Source organism: Boleophthalmus pectinirostris, unplaced genomic scaffold (assembly GCF_026225935.1).
Source record: "Boleophthalmus pectinirostris isolate CB_2022bp ecotype Guang Dong unplaced genomic scaffold, ASM2622593v1 HiC_scaffold_18, whole genome shotgun sequence".
Taxonomy (NCBI): Eukaryota; Metazoa; Chordata; class Actinopteri; order Gobiiformes; family Gobiidae; genus Boleophthalmus; species Boleophthalmus pectinirostris.
In genome coordinates this window covers 23,325,291-23,340,471 of record NW_026571133.1, presented here as the reverse complement: position 1 = coordinate 23,340,471, position 15,181 = coordinate 23,325,291, and the positions used below count along the sequence as shown (strand labels likewise).

General features: G+C 36.8%; 2 protein-coding genes across 2 annotated transcripts; both read right to left on the bottom strand.

The window, feature by feature from the left end:
* Nucleotides 1–4,368: 4,368 nt before the first annotated feature.
* Nucleotides 4,369–6,338, bottom strand: zgc:86599 (cytochrome c oxidase subunit 5B, mitochondrial). Its single transcript, XM_020926515.2, has 4 exons — nt 6,185–6,338; nt 5,565–5,635; nt 4,914–5,013; nt 4,369–4,824 (listed from the first exon to the last, which is right to left on the bottom strand). The coding sequence occupies exons 1-4, from the start codon at nt 6,279–6,281 to the stop codon at nt 4,712–4,714; spliced, it is 381 nt and encodes a 126-aa protein (XP_020782174.1). The 5' UTR covers nt 6,282–6,338; the 3' UTR covers nt 4,369–4,711.
* A 2,959-nt stretch (nt 6,339–9,297) lies between these two features.
* On the bottom strand, nt 9,298–14,897 carry dbnla (drebrin-like a). Its single transcript, XM_055153345.1, has 15 exons — nt 13,333–14,897; nt 13,206–13,261; nt 13,025–13,137; nt 12,872–12,946; nt 11,992–12,138; nt 11,837–11,914; nt 11,606–11,757; nt 11,164–11,218; nt 11,037–11,102; nt 10,816–10,927; nt 10,516–10,746; nt 10,324–10,392; nt 9,812–9,891; nt 9,656–9,725; nt 9,298–9,575 (listed from the first exon to the last, which is right to left on the bottom strand). Exons 1-15 carry the CDS (start codon nt 13,413–13,415, stop codon nt 9,439–9,441), a joined length of 1,524 nt encoding a protein of 507 aa, XP_055009320.1. The 5' UTR covers nt 13,416–14,897; the 3' UTR covers nt 9,298–9,438.
* Nucleotides 14,898–15,181: the final 284 nt, after the last annotated feature.

Below are 15,181 nucleotides of genomic sequence, written 5' to 3'. Positions count from 1 at the left end.
GTGTTTGATTCTGTTTAAGACAAAACAGAACTGTGGAAAACTAAAGACTGTTTTTGTATTATTTTACAGAATTAGATCAATTAAATTAAATTACACATACTTATACATTTCACGATAAGGTACCATAAAATAAATATGCATATTCAGCATGATTTGTTCAAATTTCATCAACATGAAAAAGTGATGTTCATGTTCTAAGAAAAATATGTGTACTCTTGAGGTTACCTGGACATTACTGTAATAATTAAGAGTGAAAAAAGAACTGGAGAACTTATAATAATAATAATAATAATAATAATAATGAAATGTTAAGTGAAAGGCAGGGCCTCTCAGTTCTGTAATTCTGAACAAGAAATCAATGCACGTGTTACTAAGTTAATAATGTAGTTTTCAATTAACAAAGTGTAAAAATAAATAAATACAAAGTCTATATAGTTTAAGATTAAATACCAGAAAAAAGTCTAAGATATCTCTTTTAATTATCCCGTCATTGTGGGCCCTGTAGTTTACTGCTTACATGCCACCAGTCTGATTTCCTTCTAATGATTCATTCTCAAGGTTACATTATAGCCTTTACAACGCTGTACTGTTGCATTTTCCAGTGAGCTGTTTGGAACTTACTCCAACTTGAAAATGTCGCAGGGATTAGTGATATTTTGGGATTTGAGAAAAGTCAGTTTTTGGGGCTCTTGGCAACAACAGCAATTTACGTATTTGCATTAACCATATTTTTTTAAGGTTGTTTTTATGATTAAAAACAACCTCCTCATAAAAACAAAAAAAGTTTTTTTTTTTTTTTTAAAAACAAAAAAAGTTTGTTTTTATGAGAAAAGTTTCTGTTTTTATGAGAGCATTCCCTGATCATCAGTTGAATGCATTGTTTTTATTTTCTTAAGGCCTGAGGAGACGTTGTGAGATTGGGCATTTATGCTAGATTCCTGCTGCTGCACTTGATGGAGCTGGGTTTGACATAATGCTGCATTTTAGCACTGTTACCTCCATGCATTATGCACTTTTTTTTTTAAACTTTCTAGTTGTTATTCATGCATGTTGGGTCAATCGACAACAATCACTTCTTTGTTGTAGCATCACTTTCTAAAGCTATTGTGAAATAAATATGTTATTTATATTGACAATAAGAGACAAGGCATTGATCTGAACCAGTTTTTGTTTCAGATAGGTAGGCCCAGGCCCTTCAACATAATATAATCATTTTACTCCAGTATTCAAGTAAATTCATTGTGTAGTTAGGTAGATACTAGAATCATCAAAATTCATTGGCCAATAGCAAGCTGATTTAAATAAAAATTTCCTGAGAATTGACAAAATGAAAGCTTGGACTTACCACTTTTAACCCGTTGACACCCCTGGGGACCATTTGTGCAAATTTTGCACATTTTTTTTCACCATTGAAAAAAAAAAAAATTGTTGTTACATTTAGCAATATGAAACTTTCCAGCTAATGTTATTTTTGATCAAATTTTAGCTCTAACCTCACCCTTCCCATCTCTATGCTACAATTTTTGCTTATGTTGGTATCCTTTGGAACCAAACATGTCTCATTGACTTCCATTTTAAACTCACTTTTTCAGCCTGCTGTAATAAATACATTATATAACGTAATATCATGAAATGCATCTCAACCTAAGCTTCAAGGATGAAAACTAGTAGAAAAATAGTTTGACATTTTTCATGAGGTGGCCCTCTGGATCCCCAGGGGCCCCGATGCTTTTTTATATGGAAGTTCATGTGAAGCTTTCCTCTTCTATTGCAGGCCCTTGTGTAACAGTGAAACAAATAATTGGGGCTTAAATGGTCTGGAGGTGTCGATGAGGAGTCAGGGCAGTGGGCTGAATGTGTTTGAGAACAGATTTGTGTGTCTAAGTGTGAGAATTAGACTCTTGAAAAAATTGTCACAAAAATCCATTAAAAATCACAGAAATTGACCTGAAATATGCTTTAGCACATCATTTTAGAAAAGGGAGTTAAAAGGGCCACAGAAAGGGTACACCTTTCAGGTTGAAGGGGCCCTGGGGAACCTGGGGCAGGCTGAGACTGCCAATCTGTGCCATCTGCCCCTTTGACCACCACCAGCACTCATGCACACACCACTTTCATACTAGGCACAATAGGACACAACAACAGTTTTTGCAACTGGCGTCCCACTGTGGCACCTGATTTTCCCAGTGGTCTCCCATACATGTACTAGCCCATGCTGAGCTTCTGAGATTTGACTGGATCAGGCTTTGACAAGCTGGTATGGTCATGTGTTTATAGTTTCTTTAAATTCAAAACAAAAGCCCATGTTTCATTGGTTGTCTTTTTGTAAAAATGTTTTTTGTTATCTAAGCCCATTGGTAGAGGTGGGATTCTGGATGGGTCATAACTGCAAACACACAGTGATATTGTGCACATGGATCTAGAGTGTGCAGAAGCAGAGAGGGTCTGTGACAGTGACCAGGAGAGAAACTACAAATTCAAACTGAAATTAGACTGTTGGTCATGTTGCACATCAGTCAGAAATGGCTTTCACAGACATGGCCTCTTCAAAGGAGAGCTTCAGCTGTGCGTTGCTGATGGGACCTGGGGCCTCTACCTTCAGGCAGAGCACGATAACCATTACAATAACCATCATATTCTGTAGGTAAAAGGCAAACTGTAAATAATAAAACAATTTAATGATCAGTAAAACTAAACTGTAAACTAAAAACTGTTTAGAAAATATTAAGAAAAGTATATGTTTTATAGTATATATTGTGTTTGTTTAGCAATTCCTATTTCAGTCTCTCAAATGTTAATCCCATTACAAGTTTAAATATTATATATGTATTCCAAATCAGAATTTTAATATGTGTTAAAAAAGTCACAAAATGACATTATTCCCCATAACATCTATGCCCTGTGATGGTTTCCCTGTAACCCATGGGAACATGTTGAGGTATGGTACCTCAGATTTGAACTCCAGGAACTGTTCAAACACCGCGTGTTTGATGGTATCTTCAAAGTGGAACTAATTGATTCTAAAATCAAATCATAAAATTATTTGATTAAATTCACATGTTGTTAATATGTGTACTACTAAAATAAATTTAAAAGTTACATTTAATTGTGCAATCCTGCGGTAAATATGTAGACACAGCATGTGGCACTAAGCCATGGTAAATGCCAATGGTATAAGAATGAATCTGCTGCTGTGCAAAATATAATAATACACCAAAATGAGTGGTGTAAATTAACATACGTAAGGGTCTAATTGTAAATGATCTCATGTATTTTCTGCACTTCTGCTACTTTTGTTTTAAGTATTGTAATGCGTTTGTACCAAAAATATAGTTATTGCTTTTATGTTAAAAGGTCGCTGTACAACAGGAAGCGGCCACGAGAAAGAGGATGTTTACGTCCCGGCTAACAGTGAGTGGGGCTCACTGACAATTAGCGCAACGGAAAGTTTTGTTTGCTTTAATCTAAATGTAACTGACAATTTATTAACTTAATATATGGTCCATCCCAGCTTAGCACCTGGTTGATGTGGGAACAAGGTCAGTAAGGAATCATATTGGAATTACTTTGTTTTGGAAATGTTTTGTTTTTTGTACGTTCAGCCGTTATAGTTTTGTGCTAACGCGTTATAATTTTTGTCCACTAGGTGGTGCCAGTGCGCTTTTCTTAAGAAATGTTATGCGCAGTTTGACTAATTCATTTTAATGTGTAATTTCTTGTTCAACATAGATTAATACTAAAATTCAGACTTTATGCGATTTGTTGTTGGTAAAGAGTAATTGATCAGATTGTCAGACTGGAGATTGTTATAAATGGTTAAATGATTGAAACGTTAAAAGGAGTAAAAGGTACACTGTAAGAGCGAATTGTTTTTTATTTCACTTTTTTTTGTAGTCCTTACGGTGTGTTCACAAACAAAGCCCAAAAATAAAAGTTGTGAACCATCAGTATATGAGACCATCATTTCAACCAGGATGCTACACTAATAACATCAACTCAAATAATCCACCTGAGTTTCATTTTAGAACATTTTGCAATTTTTGTGCTTTTACATCTAAAAAACAGGTGATTGTACACCTAAAATGGCCCTCATCTAAAAATATTCATGTAAGTTTGATGTGTTTAGACAGAAGATAAGTAGACAAAAGATTTGAGCCATTGAAAGTACAAAAACGTTAATTCAATATTATTTTATAGCACTTTTACCTAGCAGGGACCATTTGTGACAAAAAATACTGAGGTGACATTTCTAAGCTACTCCTAAAAACAAGAAACATGCCATCTCAACTATGCTTGCACCATCAATGGTAATAATATGCACAAGACTGCACTAAATGTTAATATTCATTACTTGAATAAAACACTCAAAACATTTAGAATATTTTAATTGTACTGGTTCAAGTGTAACAGAGTAAACGGTTGTTTGAATACTTTCAAAGTTGTGTCCCACAGTCCAATAATGTTCCCTCTTGACACTAACAGGAGTGATGAGGTAAAGAAAAAAATGAGGTTAGAAATTTCAAGTACTGCAACAGAACAGGATTCAACTATACACTTGACTACTGAAACTAAAATGTAATGTACTGAAAGGATTTCATCATGGTAGCGCTCCAACGGTCTCATCCTTTCATCTTGTTCCAATGGAATACAGGTGCTCTATGGCCCATACATGTAGCAGAGAATTAAAATAAGTATGAGTAAATATTATATATTAATGTGGGAGCTCATGTGGAACCAGTTTGTAGTGGGCACCACATGATGGGCAACGCTGAGGCTCGCCTTCATGAAGCCAGAACCAAATCACTGCCGTGTTGTCTTCATCACCTAAGACAGGTTAAACACAGATGAACATAGTTAAAACAAAGGCAGAAGTCTTGATACATATAAACAAGCTAAATGTGAAAAACACTTACAGACACAGCCGACAATCCTCTTGTTACTGATAGAAGGAACAAGATGAGGGTCAGCCTTAGAGCCGGCATATTCCTTTGGCTTCATCATGTTATAAGGATCCTACAACAGGGATATGATAAATGCTTTGGTATAGAACACTTCCATTATTGAAATCTAAAAGCATGGACGGAACGGCAACAACTGAACCTTCTAGAGAGGTCAGCGTACACAAACTGTACAGTTTGTACAAATAGTTAAATCTCTAACACAAAATATAATTTCATCACTGTACCTGACATAAAAAAGCAGGTTACAAATACTGTGAAAAATGAATCTCTCAGTGTTTTTGGGTGTTATTTTTTAAACAATAAGATGATATTTTTGCAATCAAGAAGGCAGAAATGTGCCTATAAGATGTCTTGATAGATGTATAAGCATTACATATAAATATATTACCCTCAAAATTCAAGATAGACAACACAGCAAACTTTACTTTTGATCAGACCTTTTTGAGCTTGACCATTTTTGTATTTCTTCAAAATTATTCCAACATTATCTTGTAGATGATTCAACTCTCTTGTTACAAGCAGTGCATTATACATGTATGGCTTCCCGAAGTATTCAAGCTTGAATGAATACCTAATAAAGACAAGCACAATTAAATAACATACTGTTCCTTTTTCCATGGCCTTCATGATAACTTTCTCAAGTCCAGTGGCCTGCTCCTCGTCACTGGGAATTCCTACAAGAGCAGAAGAAAATCCAATCAGAACTAGCACAAGGTCTATAAAAACTTTTAAGTGATTATATAATTTTATACATTTGTCCAACTTCAAACAGAAGTTTACACAAAATGTATAAAATTATATACATTATCTAAAAATGTAAGATAATGTGCCAAAGAATGTTTTGAATATACGAGAAAATATAAGAAAATATTTTTATGTTGTTAGGCACTAGGAAGAGAACGCAACTGACCACCTTGAAATGCTCATTTAGCAGATGAGATCTGGATAAGCTGCGCTTCAACTCATCTTATCCAAGCTACAACTAAACACCAGGCGGGCGGTAACTATGAACCACTATAAGCATATATACGTCTTTGTATATAAGATAAAACATCACAACGTGACGTTTTAAATACGCAAGGAAGACGCTTGACCTCTTCAAGCGGTGACAACTACAACCAGTTAGCCACGCAATGTTTAGCACACTCAAGCGCCATCGTGTTGAGCGTTTAAAACGGCTCTTTTCTAAAAAGTTGAAGTGTTTTGTCTGGTAATAAATTCACCTCCAGCGGCCATTGTGCGGGCCATGACGGGTACCCGGGCAGACCTGCATGCTGTGGCAGCTCTAAAAGCTGAGCGGAGCAATAACCTTGCAGCCATTTCTCCTTCCTCACCGCTTCTTCCTTAGCATGAAAAAACGCATGATGATGACGTATGCTGTACTTGACTGGAGTCGGTAATGTGACGTCATGGGCCCCTAACAATAATGTGAAATGTGCTTGATGGGCTTCATGCAGAAATTATGAGAAAGTTAAATGTCCTTTTATGTAAAGATAACAGCCAATGAAGAGGAAGTAATCATGATAAAACAATTAAAAGAAGAAATGTATCAAATTTATGTTGAATTAACCAAAGGTGCCTTTATCAGATCACGGAGAAAATGGCTGGAACAGGGAGAAAAAAAAACACCAGTTATTTTTTTGCGTTGGAAAAAATAAAATAAAAAAAGAAACACTGATATCTTCTTAAACTTTGATGATAATGTAGTTTCTAACCCAGTTGAAATAACTAGACATGTTGAAAAATTCTACAGCAATATCTACACATCTAACTCTCTCCCGAATTATGTGATTCATTCATTCAGTCTATAAAAACCTCCATCCCTACGACCCTACGGTCACAATGTTATCAACCTATAACCAAAACAGAAATGGAATCTGCTGTTAAATCAATGAAAAAGGGAAAGCCTTCCCTATAATCAGCAGGATCAATGCATATTCTTTGTAAATACTTTGTAATACCTTTATAATTGGCAAAAGAAGTTACTGGGACCAGTTAAAGCTCCACAGCGGGAGCAGGACAAATGTATCAGACACAAAAAGGAGGGAAAAAGTCCGCTTCAAACAGGTGTTCTCGCTCTGTGTTTTTTATTTACTCATAGCATCGTAAAGTCCATTGAAGTCCGAAACATCACGGTGTTTTGAGAAAACAAAGCACCGAGAAAGCCTGGTTAAAGCGGACTTTTTTTCTCCTTTACGCGCTAGCAAAAGAGACACTCGTATGCCGACGTTAGCTGACTGAAAGAGGCGAACGTTCTTCCTCTCAGAATACAAATGACATGGGGGCATTTACTTAGCCTCTTTTAAAAATTAATACTCTTGCTTTTGTTGGGTATGTTGGGTAAACGCCTTATATCCATACACCAAACTGACGTTAGCATAAGCTAACCCTCCTGTTCTAAAGCATAGGCAACCCCTGTCCCGACATACAGTCACTCCAACAGACCCGCACTCTGTCATACCGTCATTTCAACAACTCTCCACCCCGACATGCCCCCATTCCGACACCAATGAACCAGGACTATACCAGGACTAATCTTGAATGAGAGAGAGAAAAAGAGACAGAACCGCCATTCCGTATTGGAGGGTATTTGGCGTAAAGCTCTGTGCCATTAGAGCGCGCAGAGCTTTACGCACGCTGCTCTGTTGGCACGAGAGGGGGCCACATACGCCTGACCACCTGCAGGTGAGAGCGCGTGGAGGTGCCAGGTTAACGAGTGCGTAAAAGTCCGCAACTTTAAGTACGCGCACGAGGAGAATGAGCGCTGCAGCCGCCTCTTTATAAACTTTTATGAGTTTATAAACTTTTATGAGTTTATAAGGGACCGAGGCATTTCTGGATCCCTGTGTAAGCCGCTCTGTCCTCTATGACCAGGTATAATTCTAATATTTTAGCCCTTATTCAAGAAAATATCCAGATTCCTAAATCATTGATCTTTTTAGTGTCTATCTGACTGCGAGCCCGGCACCGGTTCACTGTCGCAACACACTGAGCTTTACAGCGCATTCTCGTGTGCCCTAGTCTTTGCCAACAGGTAATGAATGTCTCCTGCTCCTGTCCATTCACAAAAATGTCCAAACTGTCACACAATTCAGTTTTTCGTAGTTTCTCTGCTTGGCCGTATCATTGCGCCTTGAGCCAAATGCGCGTCACCGCGCGCTTCCACCTGCAGTATCAGGTAACGCCCCGTAACCTCTTCATTCATAAAGTTTCAAATTCTTACGCGTCTGTCGCTTGTAGACGCGCTGTTCGGCTGCACTCGCAGTACCAGGACCTTTACGCACAGTGGTGCTCCTTCAACAATAGGATTCTGCCACTTCGACCAAAGGATAAAGAAATGTCGGAGTGCAGGGACGTTTGATAAAAAATGGAAATGCCGCTACTCTGACAATAACACGTCAATATCGGAGTGATGGTATGTCGGATCGGCAACTGTAAAGTTATGTTAGCTAGTAGCACTCACCTTCATAGTCGTAGGTGAAATTTTCAAAAAATAAACTGTGTCCGTTGTCCACTTTGGAGCGGGCTGTGATTCAATATTGATCAATGAGACGATCTACGTCGGAAAAGGATATTTTCAGTAAATTTATAAGGGATGTAGTCTATGTAAACAACTTCGGTTCGTCCATCATGAGTTCAATCAACAGAGCGATAATTCACCGGAAGTAGGCGTGCACAAAGGTCACTGAATGCGGAAGTATTACGTATCAGCGTGATAATAGTCTATTCCAGAAATCTTTTCAAAATCATTATACTAGACATAAAAATTATCTTCAAACACTGAAAACTATGTCTAACATTAAATCTATTAAAATTACAGAAGAATTAGGATTTTATTTTTAACCACTTCCTCATTTTCTTGTATTGATTTTTTTGTACGCCTTATCTGCCTCAATTTAAATTTACATGTATGTCAATTTTGTTTTTGATTCGTTTTGGCTTTAAATTATGTATGTAAGTATTTATGTGTGTATGTGTTTATGTGTATGTACTGTATGTGCATATATATCTCTCCACCCTCCACTCCTGCTGTAACTGTGAACTGGACTTTGCACTGATGCAACAACCATCCCATCTGCACTTTATACTGTATACACCTTTGATGTTTTGTCTTGTTACGTTTCTGTAATAAGAATTTAAAAAAAAATTAAAATATGAGCTTCATGCATTTCATGTTGATGCCAGTACACCAGAATCTTTCATTTGTAAGCTTATTTTACAAAGTTCTACATTTGATAACATCCTGCATCTCTCATAATACTGATAAAATTGATTTACACTCTGAGCCAACCGTAGGCAACAGTAAGATAATGAGAAGGAAGGATTAGCAATAGGCTTTGCCTTAATTTTTTATTTTTGTAACAAATTTGAAAGTTATTTCGTCATTTCACTGGTAATAGGTTGTAATAAAGTTTTATCCATATGTTCAAAATCCTCAAAATGCAAACATTAGATGAGAAAAAATACATTGCTGAAGTTATTGAAGCTCTACATAATTAGAGGGGAACATTCCATAGTGGCCATCAGGTCCAAAACCTCTCCACCAGCCATCATCAATCATGTCAATTCCTGTTATAATATCATCGGGGTCAAAGGTTATTTCTGTGTCATCGGCTGTGGGATAAGTTAGGAAATACAAAAATGTCAGCAATTGACTACACAATCAAACAGTTGCAAATGACAGAAGTACATACCAGCTTGGTAATCATAGATAGCTCTGGCAGTAATTCCCTGTCCACTAGCAGCCACATGGTTCTCATCAGCCTTTTGATGTGGAGTGATGCAATGTTAGAATTAATAACTAATGGCAAATGCAATAAATAAATATATAGATAGATATAGGTGCTCACCTGTGATGTATATTGTATATTTTCATATAAATCTTGCTCTGTTCCAGCTTTCACTGATTCCTTATACAAGTCATGACGATCTGAAAACAATATAACAATATAAAACTTAATAGCACATATTATATATAAAAAAAAAATTTAAAGCATTGCTCTATAAATCTTACACATCTGTACATTAGTTGATTAGGCATGTAATTAATGAGCAAGGAACCAATATTTATGCTAAACATACATCATTCAGTCTGCTTTCTCATAAAGTGCATGACTACAGACAATGAGTTTTCGTCCTTTATGTTCATCATAGTTTGAGGTTTTGCAAAGGAGGCTACGGTAGGATATTGTATTCGTAAATCTATTTTTTACCTTATTTTAATGTGTGTTCTTATTTTTCATATTTTTATTTTAACATAGTTTATATTATTATACCCAAAGAAAGTTTATAGTTTGTGAATTTTGTTCACTGACATTAGCATTAAAACTGATTCTGATTCTGCTGCTTTCTGTTATATCACCTGGAGAAGACTCTTCAACCTCGTCATCAAACTCATCCGACCACTCTCCTTCCTCGTTCTCAGCTGCATCTGTACGCAGTTACACATAACACACACACACACACACATACACACACAGACACAAAATACACATAACAATATAATCAATCAGTACAAAAATGCATGTGGACCAACTCAAAGCTGCTGACAGACCTGGTGACTGTGTGACCAATGGGGGGATTGGTGAGATCCCCTGAGTAGGTGAGTAGTCTCGCTCTGGTGAGGGTGGTCTGACATGAGACATGGGGGAAAGAGGGGACTGAGGGCTAGGGGAAGGAGCTGGTTCAGGATTCACAGAGATTAGTGGAGCAGGAAACGCATTGTACCGTGACTGCTCTGGAACCCCAGTGTTCTTCTGATACAAGAAGGGACTCTGCAGTTTACCTGAAACAACCAAAGAAACTATTAGATGGACCGATGGTGAGGAATTCATTCTAAGATCACTCTTGTTACCGGGTCTGGAAGCTGAAGGACTGTTTGAGTTGTTGCCATCAAAGCTCTGCTCTCGCTGCTTAAAGATATCTCTGGGATTGAATGATCTTTGTGAAATTAAAGATTTTGCTTCCTGTGACAAAATACATTCATAAAACGGCATTAATATTGATGCAAATCAGTGCACACTAATAGGTCAGAAAGTGAGGAAGTAGGTCCAGTTATACGTAGTGAACACTCACATTGGCTTTCTGTACGGATGCTGCGTGACTTATTCCTGTTTTCTTTTCTGCCTTTGTTTCAAGATTCTAAAAACAGTACTTTTAAAACAAACAAACAAACAAACAAACAAATTCAGAAATGACTTACCTCTCGCTGTTGTTCCTGTTCTCTCTCTTCTTGCTCTCTCTGCTTTTGATGTATCCTTCAAGAACATTAAAAAGTTAACTTGAATAAAATTATTAACCATGCACCAACAAATATAATTTTTTTCTCTATGATGTAGCTATTCACAGCCAGTGCGTGAGCTTATCTGTCGATGGAGGATAAGCCACATTACCAGTAATAAAACAAAATTGGTTTTATGGTTATAATTGACCTTTAGGAGGTCAGATTCAGAATCAGAATTACTTTCATATCACATTTTCATCCTCAAGAGGACATTTTATAAGGGATCTCTGGGGGACTCGGATCCACATTGTGACCCCTACATGCCTTCTTTTTATGGCCTAATGGTAATTTACTTATAAAACATTTATTTGGTTGCAGATAATATATTCAGTGTTATCATGAAGTGGTGTGGCATTCATACTTCTCCTGTTCGATTTGTTGGGCTCTCTCCTTGGCCCTCCTCTCTCTTTCCCTGGACTGGCGTTCCTCCATCTCTTTCCTCTCTCTCTCCAGCTGCTGTTGCTCCTGCTCTGCTCTTTTGATCTCCTCTCTCTTCCGGATTTCCTCATCTTTCTGTAGGAAAATCATATTATATTTGTCAACAATCCAGTTATTGTATTCAAAAGGTGAGCGTTTGCATTCCAAGTAATACCTGTGCCTTGACCCAGAAGTCGTCTTTGTTGATATGTTGTATTTCCTCTACTGCGTTGACTTTGCGATACACTGAGCCCTGCAGTGCAGAAGAAATCACTTTAAGTTAGTGTCTCTTTTAGTCCATCCATGTAAGTGTGTGTCTTCCGTTCTCACCACAGGCCCTCGGGGCACATCCACATATCCTGTCTCTTTATGTTTATGAAAGTTGAAGCTAGCACCAGACGCTTTGGCCACTTTGTCCAGGATAACATTAGGTTCCACATCATCGTCATCTCGAGCATTAATAGTCACATGGGCTCCCTGAAAGTAAGTAACTCATGCCAAAACCAATACAATTGTAGTAAACCACACCAAAACAAATACAGCTGTAATTACACTTTTATATTGATATACTATAGAACATAAAAACAACTGTTTAAGCCATGTTACAATGTTGTTACATCTTCAAAAACATAAATGGAGTTGTTTTGTTTCATTCATGTTTTTGTCTAATCTCCAAAGCTCCTCCTCGTTCCTCCTCGTGATGTCATGAAGCAGTAGTTTTCAAGTTAAGAAATTGCAAAAAAAATACCCAAAGGATTCTAGTGAAGGTGTATGAAGTTTAAAGACACAGTGGATCATTTCCTATAATTATCACATGACATCACAAGGTGGAACAGTGTTTTCTATTTGAGAGAAGAACCCAGCCTAAATATGCAGGGTGTGTGAGTTAAACATGTGTGAATGAATCCAAACACAACTCCTGGCATGTTTTTAATGAGGAGATGATACCACTTGGTTTTATTATGTCTTCATCTTTATTGGCATTATGTATGTGATAAACTGCAGGGGCACTGGCTTACATGTATATCAGCAAGTCATATCTAGTATTGGATTGTATGTTGTGGTATGGGTCCATATCTGGCCTACTCTCCTTTCCCCTCAAAAGCAGTGGTTGTGTAGCTATAATGTTCCTCATATGGTTTATTGCTGCTTTTGTAGGTCAAACTGTACAATTGTAAGAAACTACAACATTTCTATTATTTTGACTCACCTTAAGGAAGTTGGCCATAGATAAGACGTGGTTAGCACATATTCCTTTTCTTGAGCTGTTCACTCCTTCTCCTGTCTGCACACAAAAGCACTCACTTAACAGGAAGAATATATTTAATAAACATGTCTATAAATTATTGTTAATATTTCTTACCCAGTTTATGAGAACATATTTTGGCAAACCAGAGTTAGGATCTTCGACTCTACAAAAGGCATACATGACCTTTCCACTGTTGAATTCTTCTACCATCTCCTCCAGACCTCCATCTGTACACAACACCCTATTTTGTACTCATTTACAAATAGATTTTATCTGTCCAATGATCACGTCTTACCTCCCTTTTCCGCAAGCCGTATATCATTACTATTTCCTTCATAGGTAAACAGCGCCCTAAAGAATATGATAAATTTATATTCAAGAGTCTATCCTAAATATTTTGGGTTTCATAAAAAAGTACTCACCAGTTTGTTCCTGACTTTCCATCTAATACGTCTTTATAAGCTGCCATCAGCTCATTGCCATTCTTACTCAAATTGACAGCCATGGTGCCCAAGTGTCTTCATTAACATTTCAGGGAGGATGAGTTGCCTTTTACTCTCAGCAACTAAAATACATCAAATGAGGTCCAATAACGTTTCTCGTCTGAGTGAAACTAAATATATTTGTATTTCAGCGTTTTAGTTTTTTGTATGTGTCGGACCAGTCAGGGAAGCACCCTAAACCTGATAAACAGCATTCTTGAACTTGTGACTCAGCTCTGGGTTTGTCCAATTTCATTCAGCTAGCAAGGTCATGCAAACCAGTGAGAATGATCCAAATACTGGGAGAATTAAAACACTTACTAGCCACTTCAGACAACAGAATTTCATGCACATCTCTTTTTGGACTGAATTCAATTTCACCGTATCTGAATTAGGCCTAATCATTATCAGATGGAAAATGTAAATATAAATAAACTAGCATATTATTTATTTATGTATTTATGTATGTATGTATTTATTTATTTATTTATTTAGACTGTTAAAAAAGAAAAAAAAAATCTTAAGAAGTACGTATAACCACTAGGTGGAGACAAATCTTTTTACGTTCATCAGGAAGAAACTATACATCACGAACTTGTGGTTTACCTGAACCGTTGCTTAACCATGGAGCCTGACACTATGACGTTATTACACCTACCCTTACGCAATGCCCGTGAGTAATGAGTGTGCCATCATATCAGAGAATAAGTCAATTGTTGCCTGTACTAAAATTTTAAGCAGTAAATGTTTATTATAGTACAATGGGCAACAAAGTGTGAGTTTTTTTTTTATTTTTTTATTTATTTTTTTTTTATGCCAATGTATTATCCAAAAAGACTGGGAAGAATTTTACACTACGGGACCACCATAGGGTAATTGAGACAATAACATGTGAGTGCCTTATTAACCCAACATCACAAGAGCTGCATGTGTAACATGAATGTAGTTTTACCTAATTCACAAATGGCCCATAGACATGCAGTATATTCAGTTCAGTCCAGCTCTGGCTCCTTGTGGTTAAATTTGGGGGAATTTTTTCTGCTAACATCCCACCCTGGTTTGAGTTCCTTTTTGTGTCTCATGTGATGGATGAATCGATGTGACCAGGGGGCTTTTCCTCATGGTGGACACTATACACCCAGTGCTTTGTTGTTGTAGCTGCACACCAGAATAAAAGTTTGTAGTGCTGCAATATGAATGTTATTCTGTACTGGAGTTTCTGGACAGTTAGCATGTTTTTTGTTTGTTTGTGTTTTTCCCTTTGCGTGGGAGAAACATTATCAGTTGTCTTAGAAGGAAACATAAGAGGTATGAAAACAATAGAAAACCTAATATTCAAAGCACAGAGATTGTTGAGTGATAATAATGGTTAAAAGTACGTGTCTGTGTAATCCCTCAATTCCCTCAGTCATCTAGATATTAAAAGTACATAATGACTTTTGAATTTGCTATCCAGGGCTATTTGTCATTACACTACATTTTATTTGTTGATTTACAAGTCTGATGGGCAAATAATTACCCATTACATCATTATCAGGGTTTTGTTAGAATCCTAAACATGGTGTAGATGCAATATTGTTTAAAAATATAGCTACTGTTTATGATATGAATGTCAACAATAGTGCATTTTGGCTAAGCAGATATAGCAAACAAAGAGGTCTCTCAAAAACTTTTAATTTCCAGATATGTATTAATGTCTCATCTGCAAGCCTTCACCAACTAAAGATACTTTATGTATTTATAGAAACTACACTGGTTTAGGTCACAGCTGACAGCCTTATCTTTACTG

Bases quoted from the DNA above. Each gene is read 5' to 3' on its own strand.
- zgc:86599 (XM_020926515.2), bottom strand. From the start codon at position 6,281: ATGGCTGCAAGGTTATTGCTCCGCTCAGCTTTTAGAGCTGCCACAGCA. The intron at 5,014-5,564 runs GTATGTTATTTA...TCCCTGTTGTAG, and splicing joins AGGCCATGGAAAAAGGAACA to GATCCTTATAACATGATGAA. The intron at 4,825-4,913 runs GTAAGTGTTTTT...AACCTGTCTTAG, and splicing joins GAGGATTGTCGGCTGTGTCT to GTGATGAAGACAACACGGCA.
- dbnla (XM_055153345.1), bottom strand. From the start codon at position 13,415: ATGGCTGTCAATTTGAGTAAGAATGGCAATGAGCTGATGGCAGCTTAT. The intron at 13,262-13,332 runs GTGAGTACTTTT...CATATTCTTTAG, and splicing joins GGAAAGTCAGGAACAAACTG to GGCGCTGTTTACCTATGAAG. The intron at 13,138-13,205 runs GTAAGACGTGAT...TGTTGTGTACAG, and splicing joins ACGGCTTGCGGAAAAGGGAG to ATGGAGGTCTGGAGGAGATG.